Source organism: Trichomycterus rosablanca, chromosome 2 (genome assembly GCF_030014385.1).
Source record: "Trichomycterus rosablanca isolate fTriRos1 chromosome 2, fTriRos1.hap1, whole genome shotgun sequence".
NCBI classification, from domain to species: domain Eukaryota; kingdom Metazoa; phylum Chordata; class Actinopteri; order Siluriformes; family Trichomycteridae; genus Trichomycterus; species Trichomycterus rosablanca.
The window spans coordinates 53486941-53511700 of record NC_085989.1 but is presented as its reverse complement, the minus strand read 5'-3'; the positions used below and the strand labels follow the sequence as shown (position 1 = coordinate 53511700).

At 44.4% G+C, this 24760-nt stretch overlaps 1 protein-coding gene across 3 annotated transcripts; it reads left to right on the top strand.

Moving 5' to 3' along the window:
- LOC134334967 (histone-lysine N-methyltransferase PRDM9-like) lies at nucleotides 1-24760 on the top strand. Of its 3 annotated transcripts, none has more exons than XM_063017403.1 (9): nucleotides 1-233; nucleotides 875-975; nucleotides 3174-3315; nucleotides 4673-4780; nucleotides 4859-4939; nucleotides 6533-6804; nucleotides 8125-8192; nucleotides 8280-8470; nucleotides 23767-24760. In XM_063017403.1, the coding sequence occupies exons 2-9, from the start codon at nucleotides 892-894 to the stop codon at nucleotides 24612-24614; spliced, it is 1794 nt and encodes a 597-aa protein (XP_062873473.1). In that variant the 5' UTR covers nucleotides 1-233; nucleotides 875-891; the 3' UTR covers nucleotides 24615-24760. The 3 variants fall into 3 exon arrangements, with proteins under 3 accessions (XP_062873473.1, XP_062873471.1, XP_062873472.1); XM_063017401.1 differs by lacking the exon at nucleotides 23767-24760 and adding an exon at nucleotides 14392-15998; XM_063017402.1 differs by lacking the exons at nucleotides 1-233; nucleotides 23767-24760 and adding exons at nucleotides 427-516; nucleotides 14392-15998.

Genomic DNA, 24760 nt, shown 5'->3' with positions numbered 1-24760 from the left:
TCAGCAGGAGGCGGAGATGTTCATGAGCCTGGAACCTTCACCACCAAGTAAGAGGAACATAACTGTTCTTTGTGGATTCTCCATGATCTCCCACCCAGAGGAGCCGCACTTTCTCTCTATCCCACCCAAAGATCCTCGTCTTCATGGGATTCGAGTCCACCACCATCTGATCCGGTGTGTGTGTACCGATCTCCTTTAGAACCTCCGACCTTCTTCTGCTCTGACCACACTGGGTAAGTTACACACTGTTAGCCGCTCCGCTAGCTGCTCACGTCTCGATAACATCCGTGTTCACTACGTAGTGCACTAGACTTGAAGGATCTATGCGCCCTATCTAGTTCACTTCGCTTCGGAAGGAGGGGGGATTGGGACGCAGCCTTTGGTTGTTAGTATTTTGAACGTTGGAGTAGATAAAGTTGGATTGGAGCTTCATGATCTTCTTCAGCTCGATGTTGGTGACCACAGGCTGGATCCGTTTAAACGTTAACGTGTCGAATCCGCCGAATTAAACCCCAGGTTGGTCAAGGTCTCTGGACTACAGTTCTGGAGGCCCACAGGCTTGCAGAGCTTCCAAGTTTTCCATGCCACCAACACATCTGATCCAGCAGAGCTCTGGAAAACTGGGCGTTCACATACGACCAAAAGTATATGGACGCCCAGTCTACTGCTGGTTCTTTTCCTCTCCCAGCCCCCCACTCTTGTAGGAAGTGGGGTATCTCTATTGGGCTTTGGTTTTGGGTCCTACAGCCTCGTTCACACCACATCTTCTGGACTTGAAGTGCCCAGAGGTCCAACGGTGCTGTGCTTTATGTGGAAGCTCTATTAAATAAATACTTCAGGTGTTGTTCCTTCATCTAGATCTCCTGCTTTTCAGTCTCCGGATCTTTTGCGATGGAATCCTCAGAAGAAAGTCAGGGCTTATTGAAAAGATCTCCACACTCTCCCGGTCCCATCACGGATCCAGATAAATCACAGGTAAATATAGCAGCTGTAGATCTTTGGTTAAGGTGCTGGACTAGCTGTCAGGTTGTCGCAATTGGACCCCTGAATAAGGCTCTCGGGTTTCAGACGGGCGTCTTCTGTCCGGTCACATGACATAAATATTATTTAAGTTTATATCTTATATTGTAGTCAGAAGTTAAAGATTTTGAGACGAGAGCAATTATCTGAGGTTAGCTGGAGCCCTGCTACCGGTCGGCTGGGCGCCCTCTAGTGGGCACGATCGGCAGCACCTGCAGCAGCCAGTATCGGCCCCTAGTGTGCTTTGTGGGAAAAGACCGGACAAAAAAGTGGGCGGGGTCTTCAGTGCTGTGTAGGGACCCTGGTCAGTAGTGGAGGAACGTGAAGATCGGTGCGTGACTCTCCATGCGCGCGACCGGCCTCACAAGCCAATAACATTAAAACCACCTCCTGGTTTCTACATTCACTGTCCATCTTATCAGCTCCACTTACCATATAAAAGCACTTTGTAGTTCTACAATTACTGACTGTAGTTAATCTGTTTCTCTACATGCTTTGTTACCCCCTTTCATGTTGTTCTTCAATGGTCAGGACCCCCACAGAGCAGGTATTATTTATGTGGTGGATCATTCTTAGCACTGCAGTGACACTGACATGGTGGTGGTGTGTTAGTGTGTGTTGTGCTGGTATGAGTGGATCAGACACAGCAGCGCTGCTGGAGTTTTTAAACACCTTACTGTGACTGCTGGACTGAATAGTCCACCAACCAAAAATAAATCCAGCCAACAGCACCCCGTGGGCAGCGTCCTGTGACCACTGATGAAGGTCTAGAAGATGACCGACTCAAACAGCAGCAATAGATGAGCGATCGTCTCTGACTTTACATCTACAAGGTGGACGGACTAGGTGGGACTGTCTAATAGAGTGGACAGTGAGTGGACACGGTGTTTAAATACCAGCATAACACACACTAACACACCAGCACAATGTCAGTGTCACTGCAGGGCTGAGAATGATCCACCACCTAAATAATACCTGCTCTGTGGTGGTCCTGTGGGGGTCCTGACCATTAAAGGACAGGGTGAAAGAGGGTAAGAAAGCATGTAGAGCAACAGATGGAGTACAGTCAGTAATTGTAGAACTACAAAGTGCTCCTATATGGTAAGTGGAGCTGATGAAATGAACAGTGAGTGTGGAAACGAGGAGGTGGTTTTAATGTTATGGCTGATCGGTGTAGGTTGTGGTTCTGTGGGTAGCACTGTCACCTCACAGCAGGAGGGTCCTGGGTTTGATTCCCTGACTGGAGATGCAAAATTGTCCATGACTGTGTTTGATGTTAAAGACTTAAACTAATAAATCCTGTATAACCAGTAACTACCTGTGTGTAAAACATGACATAAAAATCCTAATAAATAAATATTTAATGGTGTGGAAAGATCTAAGACCAATTTACTTGGAACAGTGGACGCTTTTCCCGATTTAATAGGACATTTGTCGTCATGGTCCAATGTAATCCAAGATCTACGCTATAGGGTCAAAAGTATATGGACACCAGACCATGAGCTTGTTGAACATCCTGTTTTAAAGAGTGACCTCTGTGTGATCTTCTCTGCTAGAACGACAGCCGCTCTTCTGTCTATCTGTCTGTCTATCTATCTGTTTATCTATCAGTCTGTCTGTCTATATATCTATCTATCTGTCTGTCTATCTATCTAATCTATCTATCTATCATCTATCTATCTGTCTGTCTATCTAATCTATCATCTATCTATCTATCTGTCTGTCTATCTATCTATACAGACAGACTAGACAGAAGCTTCTCACAAGACTTTGACGTGTCTGTGGGAATTTGTGCTCGTTCAGTCAAAGAAGCGTTTGTATGGCTTGGCACTGATGTTGGTTAAGAAAGCGTCAGGTGATGTTCCAGTTCATTCCAGAGCTGTTCTGTTGAGTAGGACCTTTTCTTCATGTCTTTATGGAGCTTGCAAGGTTGGAAGCATATACAGTACTTTCCTTTATATAAGTGATTGATTATACCTATTAGCCATTGTTGTGACTCTTAATTCAATAATAAAAAAGGGTGTCCCAATATTTTTGGTCATATATTGTAATTAAAAAAAAAAACCCAGATCTCCATGTAGGTGTAGGTTTGGTTTTGTTCCTGAGCTGGTCATTAAGATCTTTGTTGTAACGTCTTGTCCTTTGGTCATCAGACTCAGACGGAGGTGCAGACCCAGACCTGCTCGATTTCTGTAGGGACGTCAGTCTCTGAGAGACCCCGCGCCCCCCACGTAAATCAGCAGAACAGAAGATTTAAGAAGAAGCCTGTAAAGTTGCAACATAAGGAAGATCTAGGTGAGAGGAGCAGCTACATCAGCCAATAATACACTTTAATTTACCTCATATTTATGGTATTTGGACGAAACCAGTATAGACACCAGTTTAGCTTTACTGGTAAGATAGTTCATCAGACTGAACCCTCTTATGTCAGGTAGAACAACTACACATATATATTTTTATATTATTTTAGTGATGTTTATGCGTTTTCCCCTATTTCTCCTAGTCATATCCACTTCCCCAGTCCGTCTGACATTTGTGCAGTGCCCTACCTGCAAGAGATGCACTGCGGGCGGCAGAGCAAGAAGGTTCTAGGTTCTGTGTTCTAGGTTCTGTGTGAAGTTTGCATGTTCTCCCCATGTCTGCGTGGGTTTTCCCCTGGGAGCTCCGGTTTCCTCCCACAGTACAAAAACAAGCAGTCAGGTTAAGTGGAGACACTTAATTGCCCAATAGGTGTGTGTGTGTGTGTTTGCCTGCCCTGCGATGGACTGGCGCCCTGTCCAGGGTGTTACTGTGTGCCCTGCGGCCATTGAAAAGCTGGGATAAGCTCCAGCACACACACCCTCCTCCTGTCCCCCGCGACCCTGATTGGATAAGCGGTTAGGAGAGAGAGTGAGTGAGTGAGACGCACTGCTCTCCATTATTCACCGTCTCGGTGCAGCATCTTCATCCAGCCAGCAGTGGCCGCTGTCGCAGCAGTAATGAGGAACCCGTTCGCCCCAGCTCCCTCCCACCCTCAGACACAGTCATGTCTGTGTAGTCGATTCAGTTTGACTCATTTGAACACAAAATGACTCATTTTAAAGTTAAATCATTCATTTTTGATGTGCTTTACTTTCCCCCATTGCTCCCAGTTCAGTCATATCCAATTCCCCAGCAGTGGTCGCCATCGCAGCAGGGATGAGGAACCCGTTTGCCCCAGCTCCCTCTCACCCTCAGACACAGTCATGTCTGTGTAGTCGTTTCAGTTTGACTCATTTGGACACAAAATGACTCCTTTTAAAGTTAAACCATTCATTTTTGATTTGCTTTGTTTTTCCCCATTGCACCCAGTTAATGCGGAACCTGTTCGCCCCAGCCCCTCCCACCCTCAGACACAGCCAGTCGTGTCTGTGTAACTAGCAGTGGTGGGCCTGCACAGATCTAATTGAATTTTGATCGAAACGAATCTTTACTTTGATAAATGACTCGTTTTGAAGTTGATTGATCACCTACAGATGAACAAAATTGTTGGCATTTTGTGAAACTCCTAGACTTTTCTGTCTGAGTAACTGGTCCTCAGGACCACAGTGGTCTTTATCTACTGAAGCTCCATCTGATTCTGAGCACAAACGTTTCATGGACTTGCTGACGAGAGTTTTAAATCTGAACGCAGGTGAAGGAACGTCAGCCTTCGATGGACACGTCACCTCTGAGGATGAAGGGAATGAAGGATTCCAGATGAACACTGTAAAAGAGGAGTTTGACGAGGAAGGTCATGTAGGTAAGGACGCTGTAGATGAGTCTGGAGTAAAATGACAGGTTTTCATTCTCCTCTTTTAAGTGATGGATTCCCTTTCAGGTGGAGGAGCGTCCATCTCCGTGGTGGTGGTCACTTCTGACCAAGAGCACGAGGAGGAGTTTGAAGATGAAGATTATCTCTGTAAGAACTCATACACGTTATAGTTCCATATGATGATCCTGCTCTCAGTAGATTTGGCCGAGGCTTGATGTACCCCACAGTTCCATGATGCTTGTCCATTCATCCTTTTGAGATTTGGGACAGGAGTCGCCAAGAGGCTATCAATCGAAATTCTGGGTTTGAATCCTGGCTCTGCCTCGCAGCCACTGTTGGGCCCATGAGCAAGGTCCTTATCACAGTCGACTCCAGGGGGGGCGTACAATGACTGACCCCAGCTTCCAAAAAAATTGGGATATCATGATGCAGTGAACTAGCTCAGATACAGACTGGGCTGTAATGCAGGGTGTGATTGTTTGGGTTGTGTAACATCAGGTAAAATCCAGGGTTCAAATCTCCCAGCAGTCATATCAGCAAGTCAAGAGTCTACATACATAGCCGCTCAGGTGGCGCAGCGGTAAAAAGAAACGCGCTGCAACCAGGGCTGGATTCTGAGAAGCGTGGTATCGAATCCAGCCTTGCTTTACCGGTTCGAAGCTGAGTGGCTATATGAGCAACGATTGGCCGGTTGCTCATGTGGGGGGTGGGACAAAGAACCGGATGTGGGTCTCTCTCTGTCAGAATGCGATTGCGTTCTCTGCCGGCTGATTGGAGGCGCTTACACAGAGATGGGAGGGGGTGCCCTTAGGGTGTGTCTCTCCGCATGCAACGCTAGGTGGCGCCAAACTCGTCAATGTGTGGGTGGCAAAGATGCATCTGGCTGCTGCTCGTGTTTCGGAGGGGATACGGGTTAGCTTCAATCACCTCCGTCAGGGCAGGGTTCGGCATAGACAGAGAGGAAGCACGATGCTAATTGAACAATTGGATGCGCTAAAAAAGGGGAGAAAAAGGGGTAAAAATAAAAAAATTCAAAAAAGAGTCTACATACATGGCACAGTGGAATGGCTCCTCAGTTTAAAACTCGGCGTTGCCACTGGTCAGCCTGGTGCCATCTGCCGAGCATAATTAGCAGTGCCTGTAGCAGATACTAATTGGCCACCGTATCTGCTAGGGCAGGATGTCCGGATTGTGTGGGTGGGATCTTCATACACTGTATAAGGACCCTGATTGGCGGAAGAGATGCCTGTGCAGAATGCAGGGGCGAGAAGAGGAGGGCTGGGCACGTGTCGGAAGAGGCGTGAGGAATAGTTTACATACATACAGATATGATTGGCCGTGCCTGGGGTAGGGGGATGGATTGGCGTCCTGTTCAAGGTGTATTACTGCACCATGCTTAGTGATTATGATCAATTCGGACCCACTGATACCCTAAATTAAATGAAATAATGAATCAAATGTTCAGTCACACTGCTAAGCAATTTGGGCAGCGGTAGCTCAGCGGTTAAGATACTGGACTAGTAATCATAAGGTGCCAGATTGCCCTGTTGGACCCTTGAGCAAGGCCCTTAACCCTCAATTGCTTGGATTGTATTCTGTCACAACTGTAAGTCAGTTCAGACACAAGCGTCCACTGAATGCCGTAAATGTAAACAAAGGATGTGCTAAACACCTCAGGAGGGTCCTAACTGTAAATCATAACGTCCTCATGAGCCTAAAATTTTATTTATTTTCTGTCAGACTGTGAGGGCTGCAAATCCTACTTCATCAACAAGTGTGAGCTTCACGGTCCGGCTCTCTTCGTCCCCGATACCCCCGTCTTCATGGGGGTGGCCGACCGAGCCAGACAAACCCTCCCGCCTGGCCTGGAGGTCCGGGAGTCCGGCGTTCCCGACGCGGGTCTGGGGGTGTTAAATAAAGGCGCGACCGTTCCGCTCGGGACTCACTTCGGACCCTATCAGGGGGAACTGGTGGATGAAGAGGAAGCCATGAACAGTGGATACTCCTGGGTGGTGAGTTGCTGTTCTCGAAGGTCATCTTGGACCAGAATTATTAAACCGTTTTTGTACTTTAATAAACTTTCAATGCACTTATCAAACACACACATTGAGTTTTGACTTCACACCCACCAATATGAATAAAATAGTAAATATTGATATAAATTAGACTTCAGCATTGTGGCTCAATTTTGACTCATTGCTGTAGGCAAAGTGTCTTAAATTCCTCTTTAAGAGTTACAGTGGGGTGAGGGGTGTCCTTCTCATCCTCTGTAAATCTGACCCTGGGTTGAATTTAGGAGATTGACTCGTCCTCACAGCATCTTTACCCTCTTTAGAAGCAAGACCCGAGTTCTCGTGGCCTTAGGTTGGACTTGTGCTCTTGTGCAAACCACCAGATTTTGTCTATTGGTAGCCTAGTGGTTAAGATACTGGACTAGCAAACAAAAGATCGCTGGTTCAAGTCCCACCACTGCCAGGTTGCCACTATTGGGCCCTTGAGCAAGACCCTTAACCCTCAATTGCTTAGACAATATAATCACAGTAACATAAGTCGCTTTCCCCACATGAAATGTGATGCTTAAGTAATACAATGATGCTCCCACCACCATACTTCACTGTAACGTTGGTGTTTTTGGAATCACAGGCATACGCAACCCTTCTTTCCCCAAACATGAGCAGCTAAATTATTACCAAAGGTTCTGTTTTCATTTATCTGAGCATTGTTCTGATTGGTCTGAATATTTAAGTATAAATTCTGAGCGCTTTAGCATCCCTGTTCTGCTTCATTAGGGGAGGAGGTCACCAAGGGTCGCTTGTTTGTTTGTTTATTAGGATTTTAATGTCATGTTTTACACTTTGGTTACATTCAGGACGGGAACGGTAGTTACTCAGTTCACAAGTTTATATCAAACACACTCATGGACTGTGGGAGGAAACCGGAGCACCCGGAGGAAACCCATGCAGACACGGGGAGAACATGCAAACTCCACACAGAAAGGACCCGGACCGCCCCACCTGGGGATTGAACCCAGGACCTTTTTGCTGTGAGGCGACAGTGCTACCCACTTAGCCACCGTGCCGCCCCCATGGGTCGTAGCAATGGAGATGATTGCAGATGATGCAATTAAGTGCTTATTTGCTGTGTAACTGTTGTTCCTGCTGCTTTCAGGATGACCACTAAAGAGTTGCTGGTTGTCTTAAGAGCAGCAGGAACAACAGGTGTGAAATCTTGCGTGCTACTTCCGTCTATTGTTGTACTGAGAGGGCTGTTGAAGGTGTCTGCTGCCTGCAGTACTTGCACTGAACATCCATTACAATTATGGATTTTTGCAGGTCTCCAAGAGGGGGCACGGTGAGGAGTACATTGACGCTAAGAGAGAGACTCATTCTAACTGGATGAGGTGAGGAACAACCCAGGAACCTCTCCCTGTTTGGGTTTTATTTGTTGGAATATTTTCAAATCTGTCTGTCTATTTTCTCTCACTCAGGTACGTGAACTGTTCCCGTACCGATGAGGAACAGAACCTGGTGGCGTTCCAGTACAGAGGGGAAATTTATTACCGCTGCTGTCGACCCATCGAACCGGGGCAGGAGCTCTTAGTGTGGTACGAGGAGGGGTACGCCGAAGATCTCAGCAACACGTTCGACTACTTGTGGAACAAAAAGTGCTGCTCAAACGGTAACGTCCAAACTTTCTGATTTCATTTCTTCTACTTGCTTCTGTTGAGTTCTTCAGTGACTTCTGTTTACCTGTAGATAAAGTCAGAACTTGAGAATCAGACACTGTTTTCTACACAATTTGAGATCAGGAGATCACCAGTTGTTCCAGTAGCCCCATTGCAACTGTTCAAGTAACATATTGGCTACACAAACAGCTTCCCATTGGTTCTCCACCATGCTCTACTTGGTAGTGGTCCAAGGTGTTTTAACATCACTGACTTATCAGAATCAGCACCTATTCGTAGGCTGGTACCTGTTATGCCTCACCTGTCTTTTCAAAGCTGCAGTTGATCTTCATTTTAGCTTTGTAGTCTCATAATATAGGGCTTGGTTCTTTGTAGGGTGGACTTACACCTGCTTTGTTCAGCCAGTAAACCAAAATATCTTCTAGGGTATACGATACGATTTTTACCAGATTTTTTTTAAACAAAATGAAATTGAAGACAAATTATGACAAAGTAAATAAAATATTTGATTTATCTAAATAAGGAATAGCCCTTTTATTTCTACTATGCAAAACAATGCTGCACATTTCCCTTTCTGTGTAAAAAAAAAACCCAAAATGAAATTTAAAATAAATCCCACATTAAATAAATAAATGAATAATACGAATAAAGAAAGTTTCCTCACATAAATACATTTGGCTGGAAAACTGGCAACCGAACCTGGCAACTGTAGTGATGTCAACCAGGCGAGGTGAATAGCGCCAGCACCCTCTGCTGTTTAAAGTGAATATTGTTTTGAATCGTTACACATGTGAATTGATTTTTAACTGTCTTGTGGTGCATCGTTACATCACTACTATCTACTGATTATTAACTGATTTCAGTGAGGTTTTAGTGCCCCTGGCAGGGTCTGGTTGTCTATGCTAGTTTTTGTAGCTCCTTAAACGTGAGTGTCCTGTTGAGGTGCTGGATAAAGCGCAGTGGTTAAGACGAGTCTGACCTGAATAACGTTGTCACCATTGGTTTCTGTAGTAATGACTCCACATGATTAATGGAATATGTGTGATGATCAGACGTTAACCAGACGTTGTTTGCGTTCTCTGTGGTTCCATAAACACAGTTTATTTAGCTTGACCATAGAAAGCTGAGCTGAGTTAAAATATTACACTGCAGCAGTTTCTTTAGTCCTTTTCTTTAGTGCTTTTATGGTCCAAATTGAACACAAGAACAGTTTAACCTACCTTGCAGCCAAAAGAATAAAAATGAAAATATAAAATGTCCCCAAAATATATAGACAAGATAAAATGTGTGTTAATTTTTTTAATATATGTATAAACAATTTTATATCTTGAACGCTGATGTAACGTTGCAAATTTCCCCCTGTGGAATAATAAAGGCTGTCATATCTTAAATAGACAGAAACATAATACCTGTAATGCCTTAAACATGGTGTTAAAACCCAAATAAATAAATAAATAACTATTGACTGAATTGAGCTCTATGATGTAGATGCTCTAGTATCCTTTTCCAGGTCTGAAATTGTCTATGATTGGACCTCTAATCTGTTGTAAATTGTGATTTGTTTTGTGAACAGTCCCACCTATACTGCTAGACCCTACAAATACATTAGTTACTGATTGTTGTGAAGTCAGGAAAACAGCTGATTTACAAATTTCTTGTACAGTTGTTGATTAAAAGAAGATTAAAGATGGTCTTACAATTAAAACCTCTACTTGACTACATTCAGAATAAACCAAGCTGATAAAGCATTAAAATAGTTTGAGGTAGGTGCTTGGATTATGTGGACAACCTATTCTGGAGTCAAAGCTCTACCACTGCTCCATATATCCCCCGTTTGAACACAAGGATTTTTGCCATATAGAATTCCAAGTACAGGAGGTCCTCGACTCGGAGATCCGTTGCTACGGACGCGGCGTAACGCGATTTTCGCCGTAAGTCGGAACCCACCTACATAAGCATCTACATCACTCACATACACAGTATGAACAACGCCGTCTTCCTCATATAGCGCCGCGTGACGACGTATTTGTCCGCTCCGCTCGCCAACTAGTTCCCGTGCGAACTGTTTTTACGTCTAAAAATGGGGTACATCAGAATAACGGAACAAGACTTTCTTAATAAATTTATAGGAGATGGCGACGTAACCAAGAAACGCCGTATGTCGAGTCTGCCGTAACCGAGGACTTACTGTAAATACTGGCTTGTTAAATCTTAAATGGACCATGCCAGTGCTTACAACGCTTATGCTTTGTCTTTTTACTCCTAACCTAGAACCTAGCACTCTTATCCATACCTGAACCCAGTTGGTCTTCGTCTTCAAATGAGTAAATAATGGAATCAGTTGAAGCTACTGTATGGCTGGTATGAAAGTCAGAACCACTGACTGAGAACTTCAAACAGTAGTGCACAATAACCATATTGCTATAATACCCAAAGAATGAAGTCTCTATCTGAACATTGACCAAATACATTGTCCATTCAGATTAAATGTTCATTTAATGTTAATGTCTTGTGGAGATGAGGTACAGAGGTTTTTCTGAAATTTAACCAATTGAATGTGCATAGTGGTGGTCACCCATTGCCTCTGAGGAATTAGGGGAGTCAGACAATCCTTTCATGCACCAGTTTGGCTAGCCACTTGTCTTGGCTAGTGGAACACAACATCCAGTTTTCAAGATTCTGCTGCTTAGTTGGCATTAAGATGCTTTAGAACTGGGATGTCTTGATAAGAACAGGCGGAGTCACTCAATTATGGTATTTTTATTAATAAGGTAGATCTTTTTAGTGGTACAAACCTAATCTAATGCTGTCAGTGATTGTTCCAGTGATATATTTGGAAGTATATAGAATATATAATATATACGTATATATACAGTATATATATATACAGAAGTACCTAAACTTTAACATCTTTCTCTATTTTCCTCCTCACACTCACTGTTCTTTTAGCAAATGGATTGCTATGCTTCTATTGCTGATGTCCTTACTAAAAGGCTTTTTACACTACTTGTCTAAGATGGGACACCCTGCTCACAGTAAACAATGGGGTGGTTGTTGGGCAAACTACAGTGTGACTAATTGGAACACGTGCTGTGACCATTCTAAGGCTGGAAAAGAGCTAATAGATGCGTTTTGCTTTTTGTCCTAGTGTGATTGTGTGATCTGGTCTGTTTATATAATGGTTTTTTATTATTTGGATGAAGATGCTTACCTAAACTGAGGCATTTTAGCACTAAACCGTTTAATAAGGTCAAAGACAACAAGAAAAGATGAGGATGGTTTGTTTCTTTTAATCAAGTCTGCCATCTAGTCACGATGCTGCATAGATGCTTGGCGGTACAGCCAGGCAGAATGGTAATGGGGTGTCTGGCAGGTTTGTTAAAAGTGTTTTGGGATAGTGGTATGAATATGCATACGTTTTTGGAAGGGCACTGCTTTAAGCTTCTGCCAAGTTGCCACTGTTAGGTCTCTAGTCTTGTGCAAGTCTTATAACTCAATTGCTTGCATTGTATTCAGTCACAATTGTCATGATTGGTGTATAGCATCTAGCTATCCACTGGAATTTAGCCTTCTGTAATCTTTAAGGAATGGTTTGTTAACTTAGTGCTCACAAAACGGTTGATTTAGGTCTTTCTCCTGGTTACCACCCTTTCAAAAATGAGTATGATAAGACTCCTGCTGCTACTGTTGGTACTTTAGTGAATTGCTTGCCTTTTAGAGTATACCCCCAATAAACTTTACAGCAAAACCTTTCTTGCACCACGGATCGGTTTTATATAAGATATCATTTCAAGGATCTGCAGGGCAGGAGGATTTAACTATACTACCCACAAATGATTGAAAATTAGCTTTTATCGCTTCAACGAGACACTGCTCCCACCTAGGGGTGGTAAGAGACAACAACACCCGATGTAAGAAGTGAAAACTGCTTTTCTAGCGATCTCTATTTATTTACTCTTTCTATTCGGTCTGGTAATAAATGACCCACGGACCGGTAGTTGGGGATCACTGCTCTACAGAATCCACCCTACCCTACTTCACCCTACAGACGGCACTCAATAGCCCAAAAACGATGGAAACAAATTATTTTCACAAGACACACCACGCTTACTCATACCTACCTTCTAAAGGGAGACCAGGCTGATCCACAGTGAATCAAGAACCTCTGTCACACAACACATCCTCTATGTATGCCAAAAGATGGACAACAGAACAAAATTCTGCAATACAAACAACTACAAGGGAATCTTAAACTCAGCTGCCCCCCCCCCAAAAAAAAAACTGCTTAATAATGACATGTAAGATAGTCATGCAAAAACACCTAATCCCTATAAAGCTATAAAGTCTCCTCATGAATTCCCATAAAACAACAAATCAACCCCACTTTGACTTTTTTTAAAGCCATCATTCAGCCATAGTGCTTTTTACAGTGGACATCATCTCAAAGCAACTTTACAGAATCCAGGACCAACAGACCACAAACCCCCTGTTGAGCATCTGAGGGCGACTGTGGCAGGAAAAACTCCCTTAAAATTACAGGAAGAAACCGTGAGAGGAACCAGACTCAGCAGGGACCCCCGTCCTCCTCGGGAAGCCTGGAGAATAATTTGAATAATTAGGATTTACACAAATCATACAGACACAAAATTAAATTAAACTAAAAGTTATAAAGCAAAAAGTATTTACAGTTTTTCAGTGTTTGCCAGGTTTCCGTCACATCTAGCAGGAACAGCATTGTTGGCACAGCAGTCGGGGTAAAATGACAGAAGATGTAGTTACAATGTGAAATTGCTATGAGTAAAAGAGAGAGTAGCTTTAGACTCCGACACCCCTAATTATAACAGCGTAATTAAAAAGGAGAGTGAGTAGGTAAAAGATATACTTTATTTGTCATATATACAGATACAGGTGTACAGTACAATGAAATTCTTTCCTCGCATATCCCAGCTTGTTTGGAAGCTGGGGTCAGAGCGCATGGTCAGCCATTGTATGGCGCCCCTGGAGCAGAGAGGGTTAAAGGCCTTGCTCAAGGACCCAACAGTTTGCAATCTTTCGGTTGATAGCCCCAAGCTCAGCCCAGTAGGCCACCACTGTCTCTAGGTAACAAGGTCATGGCAGAACGACAGAAACCCAACATCCCTGATCAGCACAAGTTTCTATAGACCTACGTCTATAGTCAGGACAGGCAGCTCCGGTCCTAGAGGTCAGAAATTAGATGCAGCCGGAAGCCAACACGCTGCGCCAGCAAATCCCAGACTGCCCAGACCTCCATGACTGGAGCCACACACCCGTAGTTTGGAAAGACTAATCAAAAGCCCGAGTAAATAAATATGTTAGTAAATATGATGTCATGGTATCTCACACTTAGTAAGGATATCCGTTTACATTTACATGTAAATGTAATTTTGGCATTTAGCAGACGTTCTTATCCAGAGCGACTTACTGAAGAGCTTCCATGGTGAACATTACCTTACTCTAGTTTAAGTACAACAGTCCAAGAACACAAACCTGCTTAAGATTTTTAATCATCGGACAGATAGAGGAAGTTTGATCCACCACTTGGGTGCCAGTACAGAGAAGAGCCTTGATGCTTGTCTTCCTTGAGTCCTGGGTGGAGGGATAAGGGTGTTTACAGATGATGGTTTTTAGAGTACCTTTTACAGTTGGGTGCTTGTTGAGCTAGGAGTGTTTGGGAAGGGAATTTGGCAACATCTTTCAAAGGTAGGTGTACTTGCTTTGATCAGTAGTTTTTCTGCTTGTCTCCAGTGTTTGCCTTGCCTCTATTGGTCAGTACTTTAGACTGCTGTGTAGGTGAGATGTTTGGCTAGTTCAGTACCTTAAGACAGGGACAGTTTAGCCTCTTAGCTCTGTGTCTGTTCACATTTGTTTCTATTTCTTTTCTTTTCTGCTCCAGAAACGAACAGCACTTTGTCGCAAGCCTTCTTCTGCTCCCTGTGTCAGCTTTCCTACACCTCCCAAATTTACCTCTACAAGCACATCCGGAGGTGCCACTATGACCAGTACGAAATATTGGTGAAGTCGGGGGAGAGCGGTTATGAGAACCTGGCGGCCGCCACAAGCTCCGGCGGTCAGAAAGGGCCCCCTGCTGACCCCAGCGCTAAACCCACAACCGGGCGAAGGAAAAAAATCCATCAGTGCTCGGAGTGCGGGAAGACTTACAACCGGCGGAGTCTTCTGATAACGCACCAGCGCGTTCACACCGGAGAGAAGCCGTTCGAGTGCTTGGAGTGCGGGAAGAGGTTTCCCGGCCGCAATCATCTCAGACTGCACCATCGCGTTCACACCGGAGAGAAGCCCTATCAGTGCTCGTACTGCGACAAGAGGTTCATAAACACCAGCAATCTTCTGCGGCACCAGCACGTTCACACCGGAGAGAAGCCGTTCCACTGCGCGGACTGCGGCAAGAACTTCGTCCGGCAGAGTCATCTCATAACGCACCAGCGCACTCACACCGGAGACAAGCCTTTCCTGTGCTCGCTGTGTGGAAAGAGCTTCGCCAACAGCACCAACCTCAAAAAGCACCAGCGCGTTCACAGGGGCGAGAAACTGTACCACTGCTCGCAGTGCGAGAGGAGCTTCGTGGACAGCAGCGGCCTCAAAAAGCACCTGCGCCTGCACACCGGGGAGAAGCCGTACTGCTGCTCGTACTGCGGGAAGAACTTCACGCACCAGAGCAACCTTCAGCAGCACGAGCGCGTCCACACCGGGGAGAGGCCGTTCCACTGCTCGCTCTGCGGGAAGAGCTTCAGCGAGAGTAGCAACCTGAAGAAGCACCAGCGCGTTCACACCGGAGAGAAGCCGTATCAGTGCTTACAGTGTGGCAAGAGGTACAGCGACGGGAGTTACCTCCAGCTGCACCAGCGCATTCACACCGGAGAGAAGCCCTATCACTGTTCAGTCTGCGGGAAGGATTTCGCCTACCAGAGCGCCTTCGTGACGCACGAACGTCTCCACACGGGAGAGAAGCCGTACCAGTGCCCACTCTGTGGCAAGTGTTTCAGTCGGCTGAGCCACCTCCAGGTCCACAAGCGCACCCACACCACGGAGGACCTGCTCAACTGCCTGGAGTGTGGACAGAACTTTAATGATGAGAATTCGTATAAGAAACACAAATGCGCCAACGTGACGCTCGAAGACGTGGAGAAGAAAGATTAGCGCTCCACTGGTCAACACGAAGCCAAACGTTCGTTTCTATAGAGCTTATTACCATAGAACAGAGATCGAGGTCCAAAACCCCATCGAGCAAGGCTAGACAAGTCCCTAAACGTTATAAGAACGAAACCTAGAGCGGACCAAGATTCAGAAGTGACCCTTGTCTCTTAGATGGCCTAGATTTAGGGTTTAGGGTCTGGTTCCATTAGTTGTTAGCTTTTTATTTAGCTTTATTGTCTGGACTTCCTCTTTAGGGTGGATAGTACTGCTTTTTATATTGCATTTTTAATGTTTTCCATTGAAATGAAGTAGGTAAAAGAGTATGTATTAGTAACGAAAGCTTCTCGAATAAATCGAGTCCATCCATGTAGGATTAAATCATCCCGTCTCCTTTCTTCTTGCCTTCTGATTCTGTGTGCGCCTACTCCAAGTCCGCAGATACGAACAATGAGGGCTGTGTCTGTTAGCGAGCAGGTTACCGGGGGTCGTGTTGCCTCGTACATTACAGACAATGCAGTACATTCATCCACGCACAGCAGTTCGATTATCTGGTGAATTCTCCGGACTGGTGGAACCGTTTGGATGTGGCATTCCGACACCCTTCGAATTTCTAGCAGGGTGCATATCTTTATAAACCGGTACCTTTCATTACTAAGTGATACACATGGGTGGGGTACTAATATACACCGGTCAGCCATAACATTAAAACCACCTCCTTGTTTCTACACTCACTGTCCATTTTATCAGCTCCACTTACCATATAGAAGCACTTTGTAGTTCTACAATTACTGACTGTAGTCCATCTGTTTCTCTGCATGCCCCCACAGGACCACCACAGAGTAAGTATTATTTGGGTGGTGGATGATTCTCAGCACTGCAATGACACTGACATGGTGGTGGTCGGTCATCTTCTAGACCTTCATCAGTGGGCACAGGACGCTGCCCACGGGGCGCTGTTGGCTGGATATTTTTGGTTGGTGGACTATTCTCAGTCCAGCAGTGACAGTAAGGTGTTTAAAAACTGATCCACTCATACCAGCACAACACACACCAGCACCATGTCAGTGTCACTGCAGTGCTGAGAATGATCCACCACCTAAATAATACCTGCTCTGTGGGGGTCCTGACCATTTGAACAACAGCATGAAAGGGGGGTAACAAAGCATGCAGAGAAACAGATGTACTACAGTCAGTAATTGTAGAACTACAAAGTACTACATACAGTAGTAAGTGGAGCTGATAAAATGGACAGTGCGTATAGAAACAAGGAGGTGGTTTTAATGTTATGGCTGATCGGTGTATATTACATGTGAAACTCTTTACCACTGTAGCACTGTCACCTCACAGCAAGAAGGTCCTGGGTTCGACCCCCAGGTGGGGCGGTCCGGGTCCTTTCTGTGTGGAGTTTGCATGTTCTCCTCGTGTCTGCGTGGGTTTCCTCCGGGTGCTCCGGTTTCCTCCCACAGTCCAAAGACATGCAAGTGAGATGAATTGGAGACACTAAATTGTCCTTTCCTGTCATGGATGTAACCAAAGTGTAAAACATGACATTGAAATCATAATAAACAAACCACCTTACCCCCCTCAGGGTAAATGACATTACAAGGCTTTAAAATGTTTCATCACTTCTAGAACCTAGTATTTGGAAACCTACCCACGAGCTTGCTGGATGTCCTATTAAAAAACGAATGGTATAAAAACAGAGTGACCTCTGTGTGATCCTTCCAGCTGTAACAACAGTCGCTCCTCTGAGAAGCTTCTCACAAGACTTTGAAGTGTGTCTGTGGAATTTGCACCCATTCAGTCAAAAGAACGTTTTGTCTGATCGAGGTCTGTTTGGTGCCTTGAAGACCCCATGACCCGTTTGAATGCTTCTTTGACTTCATTTTCATTTGTTCTTTGGACAGTCCTTACCACGTTGCCATACAATGGCCAAAAGTATTCGGACACCTGAGCGTGAACTTTCCAAACACAAACAGCATAAAAATAGAATAGATGTGATCTATCAGCCAGAACATCAGTCTGAGCAGACTTCTCACCAGACTCTGAAGTATGTCTGTGGGAAACTGCATGCATTCATTCAAAGGAGCGTTTGTATGCCTGGGCGCTGCTGTCGGTCAAGAAAGCCTCATTGATGTTCCGGTTCATTCCAGAGCTGTTGAGTGGGGCTGAGGTCAGGACTCTGTGCAGCTTTTCTTCATGTCTTTATAGAGCTCAGGCTAGAACAGGAACAAGCATTTCCTAAACTCATTTCCTTTATATAAATGATTTATTACTTCTGCGATTTTAATCACTTAAACACGTAAACTCAGTCATTGGAAGGGGAGTCCCAATACTTTTGCCCATATAGTGTAAGTGAGGGTGGCATGGGATAGAATACTGACTCAACACATGGTCATCTGTAATGATATGGTGGTTGCAGGTTCAGAACTACATGACACAGGCCTACTAATGTCTCTTGAGGCTGGTTTTAAGAGCTTCCTGTGTGAGTTCCTGCACCATTTTGGACTGCCACTGTAAAGTAATAGTGAATTAGCAGATAAAGGTCCAAGTCTGTGGAGGACATCATCTAGGTGGAGATGCCCATTGCTTACCTGTTGCTGATATGCTGCAGTACTGCAATGTGTTAATAAGGTTGGACCATATAAACACTTTTGCTAACAAGACGAGTGAGATTGGTGTGCTTACTTCATATTATCCGTTATCTACTCTTAGTACTGCATATATTCTTGGGTCAGACAATCGGGCAGCCAGGTCATGGAACACCCAGTGCGACTGTACATGTTTCTTTAGGATTGGTGAATCTGTTTACCAGAACAAAATGAAACGAGATGTTGTGTTACCAAATCTCTGAGGTAGGATGTGATGATACAAGATACCAAGTATAAGAACTGTCTTATGGATTCTTGTCCTATTCGCTGTGTAGTAAATTGTTTGGGTGTAGTCAATGTTACTGGTTTCTTTTCTGTCAGGCATACACCGACCAGGCATAACATTCTGAGCACTGACAGGTAAAGTAAATAACACTGATTATCTCTTCATCACGGCACCTGTTAGTAGGTGGGATATATCAGGCAGAAAGTGAACATTTTATCCTCAAAGTTGATGTTAGAAGCAGAAAAAATGGGCAAAGTCAGAGCATCTCCAAAACTGCAGCTCTTGTGGGGTGTTCCCGGTCTGCAGTGGTCAGTATCTATCAAAAGTGGTCCAAGGAAGGAACAGTGGTAAACCGGCGACAGGGTCATGGGCGGCCAAGGCTCATTGATGTACGTGGGAAGCGAAGGCTGGTCTGTGTGGTCCGATCCAACAGACGAGCTACTGTAGCTCAAACTGCATCACAGTTACAGGGCTGTTTTGGCAGCAGAAGGGGGACCAACACAATATTAGGAAGGTGGTCAGAATGTTATGCCTGAAATGGAAAGTAAGTTTGGATTCACAAACAATTTGTTAAATTGGGAAACTGACTGATTTAAGGCTGGTCTCTGCAGATTCATGTGTCAAGTCAAACCATCTTTTGCCATCCAACAGAAGTAAAAAAAAAACATCTAGGTTTGTTTGTTTATTGGGATTTTAACGTCATGTTTTACACTTTGGTTACATTCATGACAGGAACGGTAGTTACTCATTACACAAGATTCATCAGTTCACAAGGTTATATCAAACACAATCATGGACAATTTAGTATCTCCAATTTACCTCACTTGCACGTCTTTGGACTGTGGGAGGAAACCGGAGCACCCGGAGGAAACCCACACAGACACGGGGAGAACATGCAAACTACACACAGAAAGGACCCGGACCGCCCCACCTGGGGATCGAACCCAGGACCTTCTTGCTGTGAGGCGGCGTGCTACCACCCAAGCATCTAGGTTATGAGATGGTAGTGAGATGTGCAGAAGGAGGAGATACTGCTGGAGATACTGTTCACCTGGTACATAAACACTGCACATGGTCTGTCTAATTCTGTGGCATTGAATTAACAATTAGCAAAAACTTTAATACAAACTCAAAGCTGATAAGGTAGAACATTAAATAAAAACACCTTTTATTTACACCTCATTGCTTTCTGTTTTTGTTGACATGTAACCTGTCCAAACTTTTTTTGAAACTGGATTTGTGTAAAATACAGGGTGTCCCAAAATGAACTGACATTTTAATTCTTTAATAAAACACATTTTTATTTGAACATTAATAATGATTTTTCAGTTCATTTTGGGACACCCTGTAGAAAATAGAAGGGCTATTGTTGTGACAGTAGTAGCTTAGCAGATCAGTATTGATTCAAAACTAAACAATACAACTTGGCTTGGAGAAACAGGATTTAGAATGGCAGGTGGATTGGCCACAACAAGTACATTTAATTAAAAAAGTTAAAAAAAAAAAAAAAAAAAATAATATCGGCTCTGTGGTGGTCTTGACCATTGAAGAACAGCATGAAAGGGGGCTAACAAAGCATGCAGAGAAACAAATGGACTACAGTCAGTAATTGTAAAACTATAAAGTGCTTCTATATGGTAAGTGGAGCTGATAAAATGGACAGTGTGTAAAGAAACAAAGAGGTGGTTTTAATGTTATGGCTGATCGATACTCACGTCCTCAGTATGGAGTGTGTGCACCACTTTTTATTAACCCAGATTTTTACTGCCGTCTGGAATAGAACGATATTAAACTCTACTGAAACAGAGCGAGCGCTGTGTGATCTTCTCAGCTGTAACAACAGCCGCTCTTCTGAGCAGCTTCTCACAAGACTTTGAAGTATGTCTGTAGGAATTTGGATGGCCGAGCACTGATGTTGGACGAGAAAGCCTCTATTGTTGTTCCAGTGCATTCCAAAGCTGTTGGGGAAGGGGGGGTTGGGGGTGAGGTCAGGGCTCTGTGCAGGACACTGGAGTTTCTTCAAAGCGAGATTTCCTTCATGTGTTCATGCTTTGTGCAGGCTGGAACAGGAAAGAGCCTCCCTAAACTGTTGCTGTAAATTTGGAAGGATATCATTTTTTATGTATTGCTTGATTTATTACATCTGTTAGCAACTGTTGTAACTGAAACACATGAATTCAGTAGTTAGAAAAGTATTTAAAATATTTCCACAGATCTGTAAGCTGGGCCAGTTGAGAGCTCACAGATCCTCAGAGCTCAGACAGTCTTATCTTACAAGTAAATAAAGTATGTAATATAAATATTACAGTCCGAAATATTGTTACGATCCAGTCTAGGAGAAAGGCCGCAACAGTTTACAGTGAGGTATGGATCTTGAGGATCTTACAACTGCTCTGAATAATGACATGCACCTATTCAAGTACAGAGGAACCTGGATTTTACGGTCCAACGTACAGTACAGTACAATTCTTTCTTTGTATATCTCAGCTTGTTTGGAAGCTGGGGTCAGAGCGCAGCGTCAGTCATCGTACGGTGCCCCTGGAGCTGACAGGGTTAAGGGTCTTGCTCAAGGGTCCAACAGTGGCTGCAACCATTTCCAAAAAAAAAAAAAAACACTTTGATTCTAACAGGTTTCAGCAGATTTGTGTTCTTCGACTGTTGTTTACTAAAACTTGAGAAATGAAATGTTTACTATGGAAGCACTTCTGTAAGTCGCTCTGGATAAGAGCGTCTGCTAAATGCAGAAAATGTAAATGTAAATAGCAGAGCCTGGATTTAAACCGCCAATCTTCCGGTTGATAGCCCAAAGCTCTACCCACTAGGCTACCACTGTCCCTACCACTGTCCCTGAATGTGCACATGCACATATGATAAACAGTAAAATGAAAAACGTACAATCTGTAAATAAATATTAAATGTGGTGTTCTGTACTACTACAGCAACCTCACATACATATTCCTCACAACTTAATAAGTTCTAACTTTTCAGCAATACCTAGACGCCTCTTTCACTGAGCACTCCTCTCGACTTTCGAGGTCAGAACTAAAAACTACAACTTGCAAACATGAAGCATAAAACACAGAGAAAAAGGCGAGAACAGAGCGAGCCTCCCGGCAAAACAAAGTATATCACTCATGTAAACAGAGAGACGTGCGCCGGTTAGTGGACGACTACTGAACTACTGGTGTTGGTACGCTTCTCACTGGAATTTTAAACAATTAGATCGAGCATTTGGTTTTATAGATATTGTCCGTTAAATCCAAAATCTGTTCCTCCTTTTAAGAGGCATGCACCATATGGACAGAAAGTATTAGGACACACTGGATAAACAGTTGCCCTCAGACACCTCTTTCACACACAAAGACCACATGCCCTGGATTCACATTATTTGTGAGGACACTATTTCATTGACTATAAAAAATAGATCATAAAAATATATCTTGCATGCTTCTGGTTATACAGTTATACCCAATTTTATTAGATTATTTATCAATAAAACTTCGCTAAACGTGTCACATTTAGAATATGTGTAGAAGGGATGAACACAAATCTCCCACAACACCTTGTCTTATTTTTAAATGTATGTTTCAGAGCCGCTCAGGTGGCGCAGCTGTAAAACACTCTAGCACACCAGAGCTGGGGTTTTGAATACATTGTATCGAATCTCAACTCTGCCATCCGGCTGGGCCAGACGCCTACATAAACAATGATTGGCTGTTGACGAGCCGGACCAGGGTTCCTCATAACTGGTGCAACTACGACCTCTGCTGGCTGGTTGATGGGGAATAATGCTGATCAGGGTGCGGCTCTCCGTGCACAAGGCTGATCCGCATATGAACTCGCCTCATGCAGGTGAAAAGATGCAGTCGGTACTGATCACGTGTCGGAGGGGGCGTGTGTCAGTTGCAAGGCTCCTCAGTCTGCAGTGGAGGGTTGTATTGTAGAGGTGAAGCGTAACGCAATCAGGGTAATTTATTACGACTACATTAGGGGAGAAAATTGGGGGGGAATATATATATCTGGCCAAAAGTATTTGGACGCCTGACCAAACACAGGTACTAATACAGAGTCTGTGTGATCTTTTCAGCTAGAACAGCTTCTCACAAGACTAAAGGAGGTCTGTGTATGGGAATTTGTGCCTGTTCAGTCAAAAGATGGCAGCATTTGTATGGCTGGGCACTCATTGGTTAGTTGACGTTCCAGTTCATCCCAGAGCTGTTGAGTGAGGCTGAGGTCAGGGCTCTGTGCAAGACACTGGAGTTTCTTGGTCTTTAAACCGGGCTTTTCTTTACGTCTTGATAGAGCTTGCTCATGCTGACACAGGACAGGGCCTTCCCTAAACTGTTGCTGCCTGGTTAGCAGCATGTAATTCTTTGTATATTAATGAATTACATGATTAGAGGGGGGTGTCCCAGCATTTTTGTACATACGCCAATCAGCCATAATATTAAAACCCCCTCTTTGTTTCTACACTCACTGTCCATTTTATCAGCTCCACTTACCATATAGAAGCACTTTGTAGTTCTACAATTACTGACTGTAGTCCATCTGTTTCCCTGCATGCTTTGTTACCCCCATTCACCCTGTTCTTTAATGATCAGGACCCCCACAGAGCAGGTATTATTTAGGTGGTGGATCATTCTCAGACACAGCAGCACTGCTGGAGTTTTTAAACACCGTGTCCACTCACTGTCCACTCTATTAGACACTCCTACCCAGTCGGTCCACCTTGTAGATGTAAAGTCAGAGACGATCACTCATCTATTGACCTTCATCAGTGGTCAGAGGACGCTGCCCACGGGGCGCTGTTGGCTGGATATTTTTGGTTGGTGGACGATTCTCAGTCCAGCAGTGACAGTGAGGTGTTTAAAACCTCCAGCAGTGCTGCTGTGTCTGATCCACTCATACCAGCACAACACACACTAACACACCGCCACCATGTCAGTGTCACTGCAGTGCTGAAAATGATCCACCACCCAAATAATACCTGCTCTGTGGGGGTCCTGACCATCGAAGAACAGGGTGAAAGGAGCTAACAAAGCATGCAGAGAAACAGATGGACTACAGTCAGTAATTGTAGAACTACAAAGTGCTTCTATATGGTAAGTGGAGCTGATAAAATGGACAGTGAGTGTAGAAACAAGTAGGTGGTTTTAATGTTATGGCTGATCGGTGTATAGTGTTCTTTATACCTCTTATGCTTCATTTTACATTTTGTTTTCATTTTTCTTTCTTCTAGAAATAAACAAACCCTTGATGCAAGTCTTCTCCTGCTCCTTGTGTCATCTTTCCTACACGTCCCAAAATCACCTCCACAGACACATCAGGAGACGCCACCATGACCAGTATGAGTACGGGAGTCCGATGTCCTCGAGAAGCTCCAGTAATCAGGAAACGTTGTGTGCTGCCACCCCTGCCTGCACCCATCACGGCCAGCCGCAGAAAAACCTTTACAACTGCTTAGAATGTGGCACGAGTTTCAGCTACTGGCGTTCTCTCAAACTACACCAGCGCATTCACACAGGAGAGAAGCTGTATCAGTGCTCGCAGTGCGAGAAGAGCTTCAGCAGCCAGAGCAACCTGCTCCGACACAAGCGCAACCACTCGGGGCTGAAACCCTTCCACTGCTCCGAGTGTGGGAAGCGTTTCACTACTCACAGTCACCTGCAGCGCCACGAGCGCATCCACACGGGCGAGAAGCCCTTCCAGTGCTCGCTGTGCGGAAAGCATTTCGCCCGCCAGTGCCATCTTCAGACGCACCGGCGCATTCACACGGGAGAGAGGCCCTATCAGTGCTTACTGTGTGGGAAGAGTTTCACCGAAAGCAGTAGTCTCAACAAACACCAGCGCATTCACACCGGTGAGAAGCCGTACCACTGCTCGCATTGTGGAAGGGGTTTTACCGAGAGTAGTAATCTGAAAAAACACCAGCGCATTCACACGGGAGAGGACTTGTACTACTGCTCGGAGTGCGGGCGAAGCTTCGTTTTTCTGAAAACGTTTAAGAGACACAAGTGCAGCAAAACTGAACCAGCAAGCACGACAAACGTAAACAAGTGGTCGGGTCAAGAAAGTAAAGATAAATAAGTCTTTATATTAAAAAATAACTCTATTTTATTCAGATGTACAGATTTTTACTACCTGTTAAAGGCACAGCGTCATTGATTTATACTATAATGTAGATATACTGTATATATAAACACTGGGACAGTATTGGAAAATGTAAATAAAAT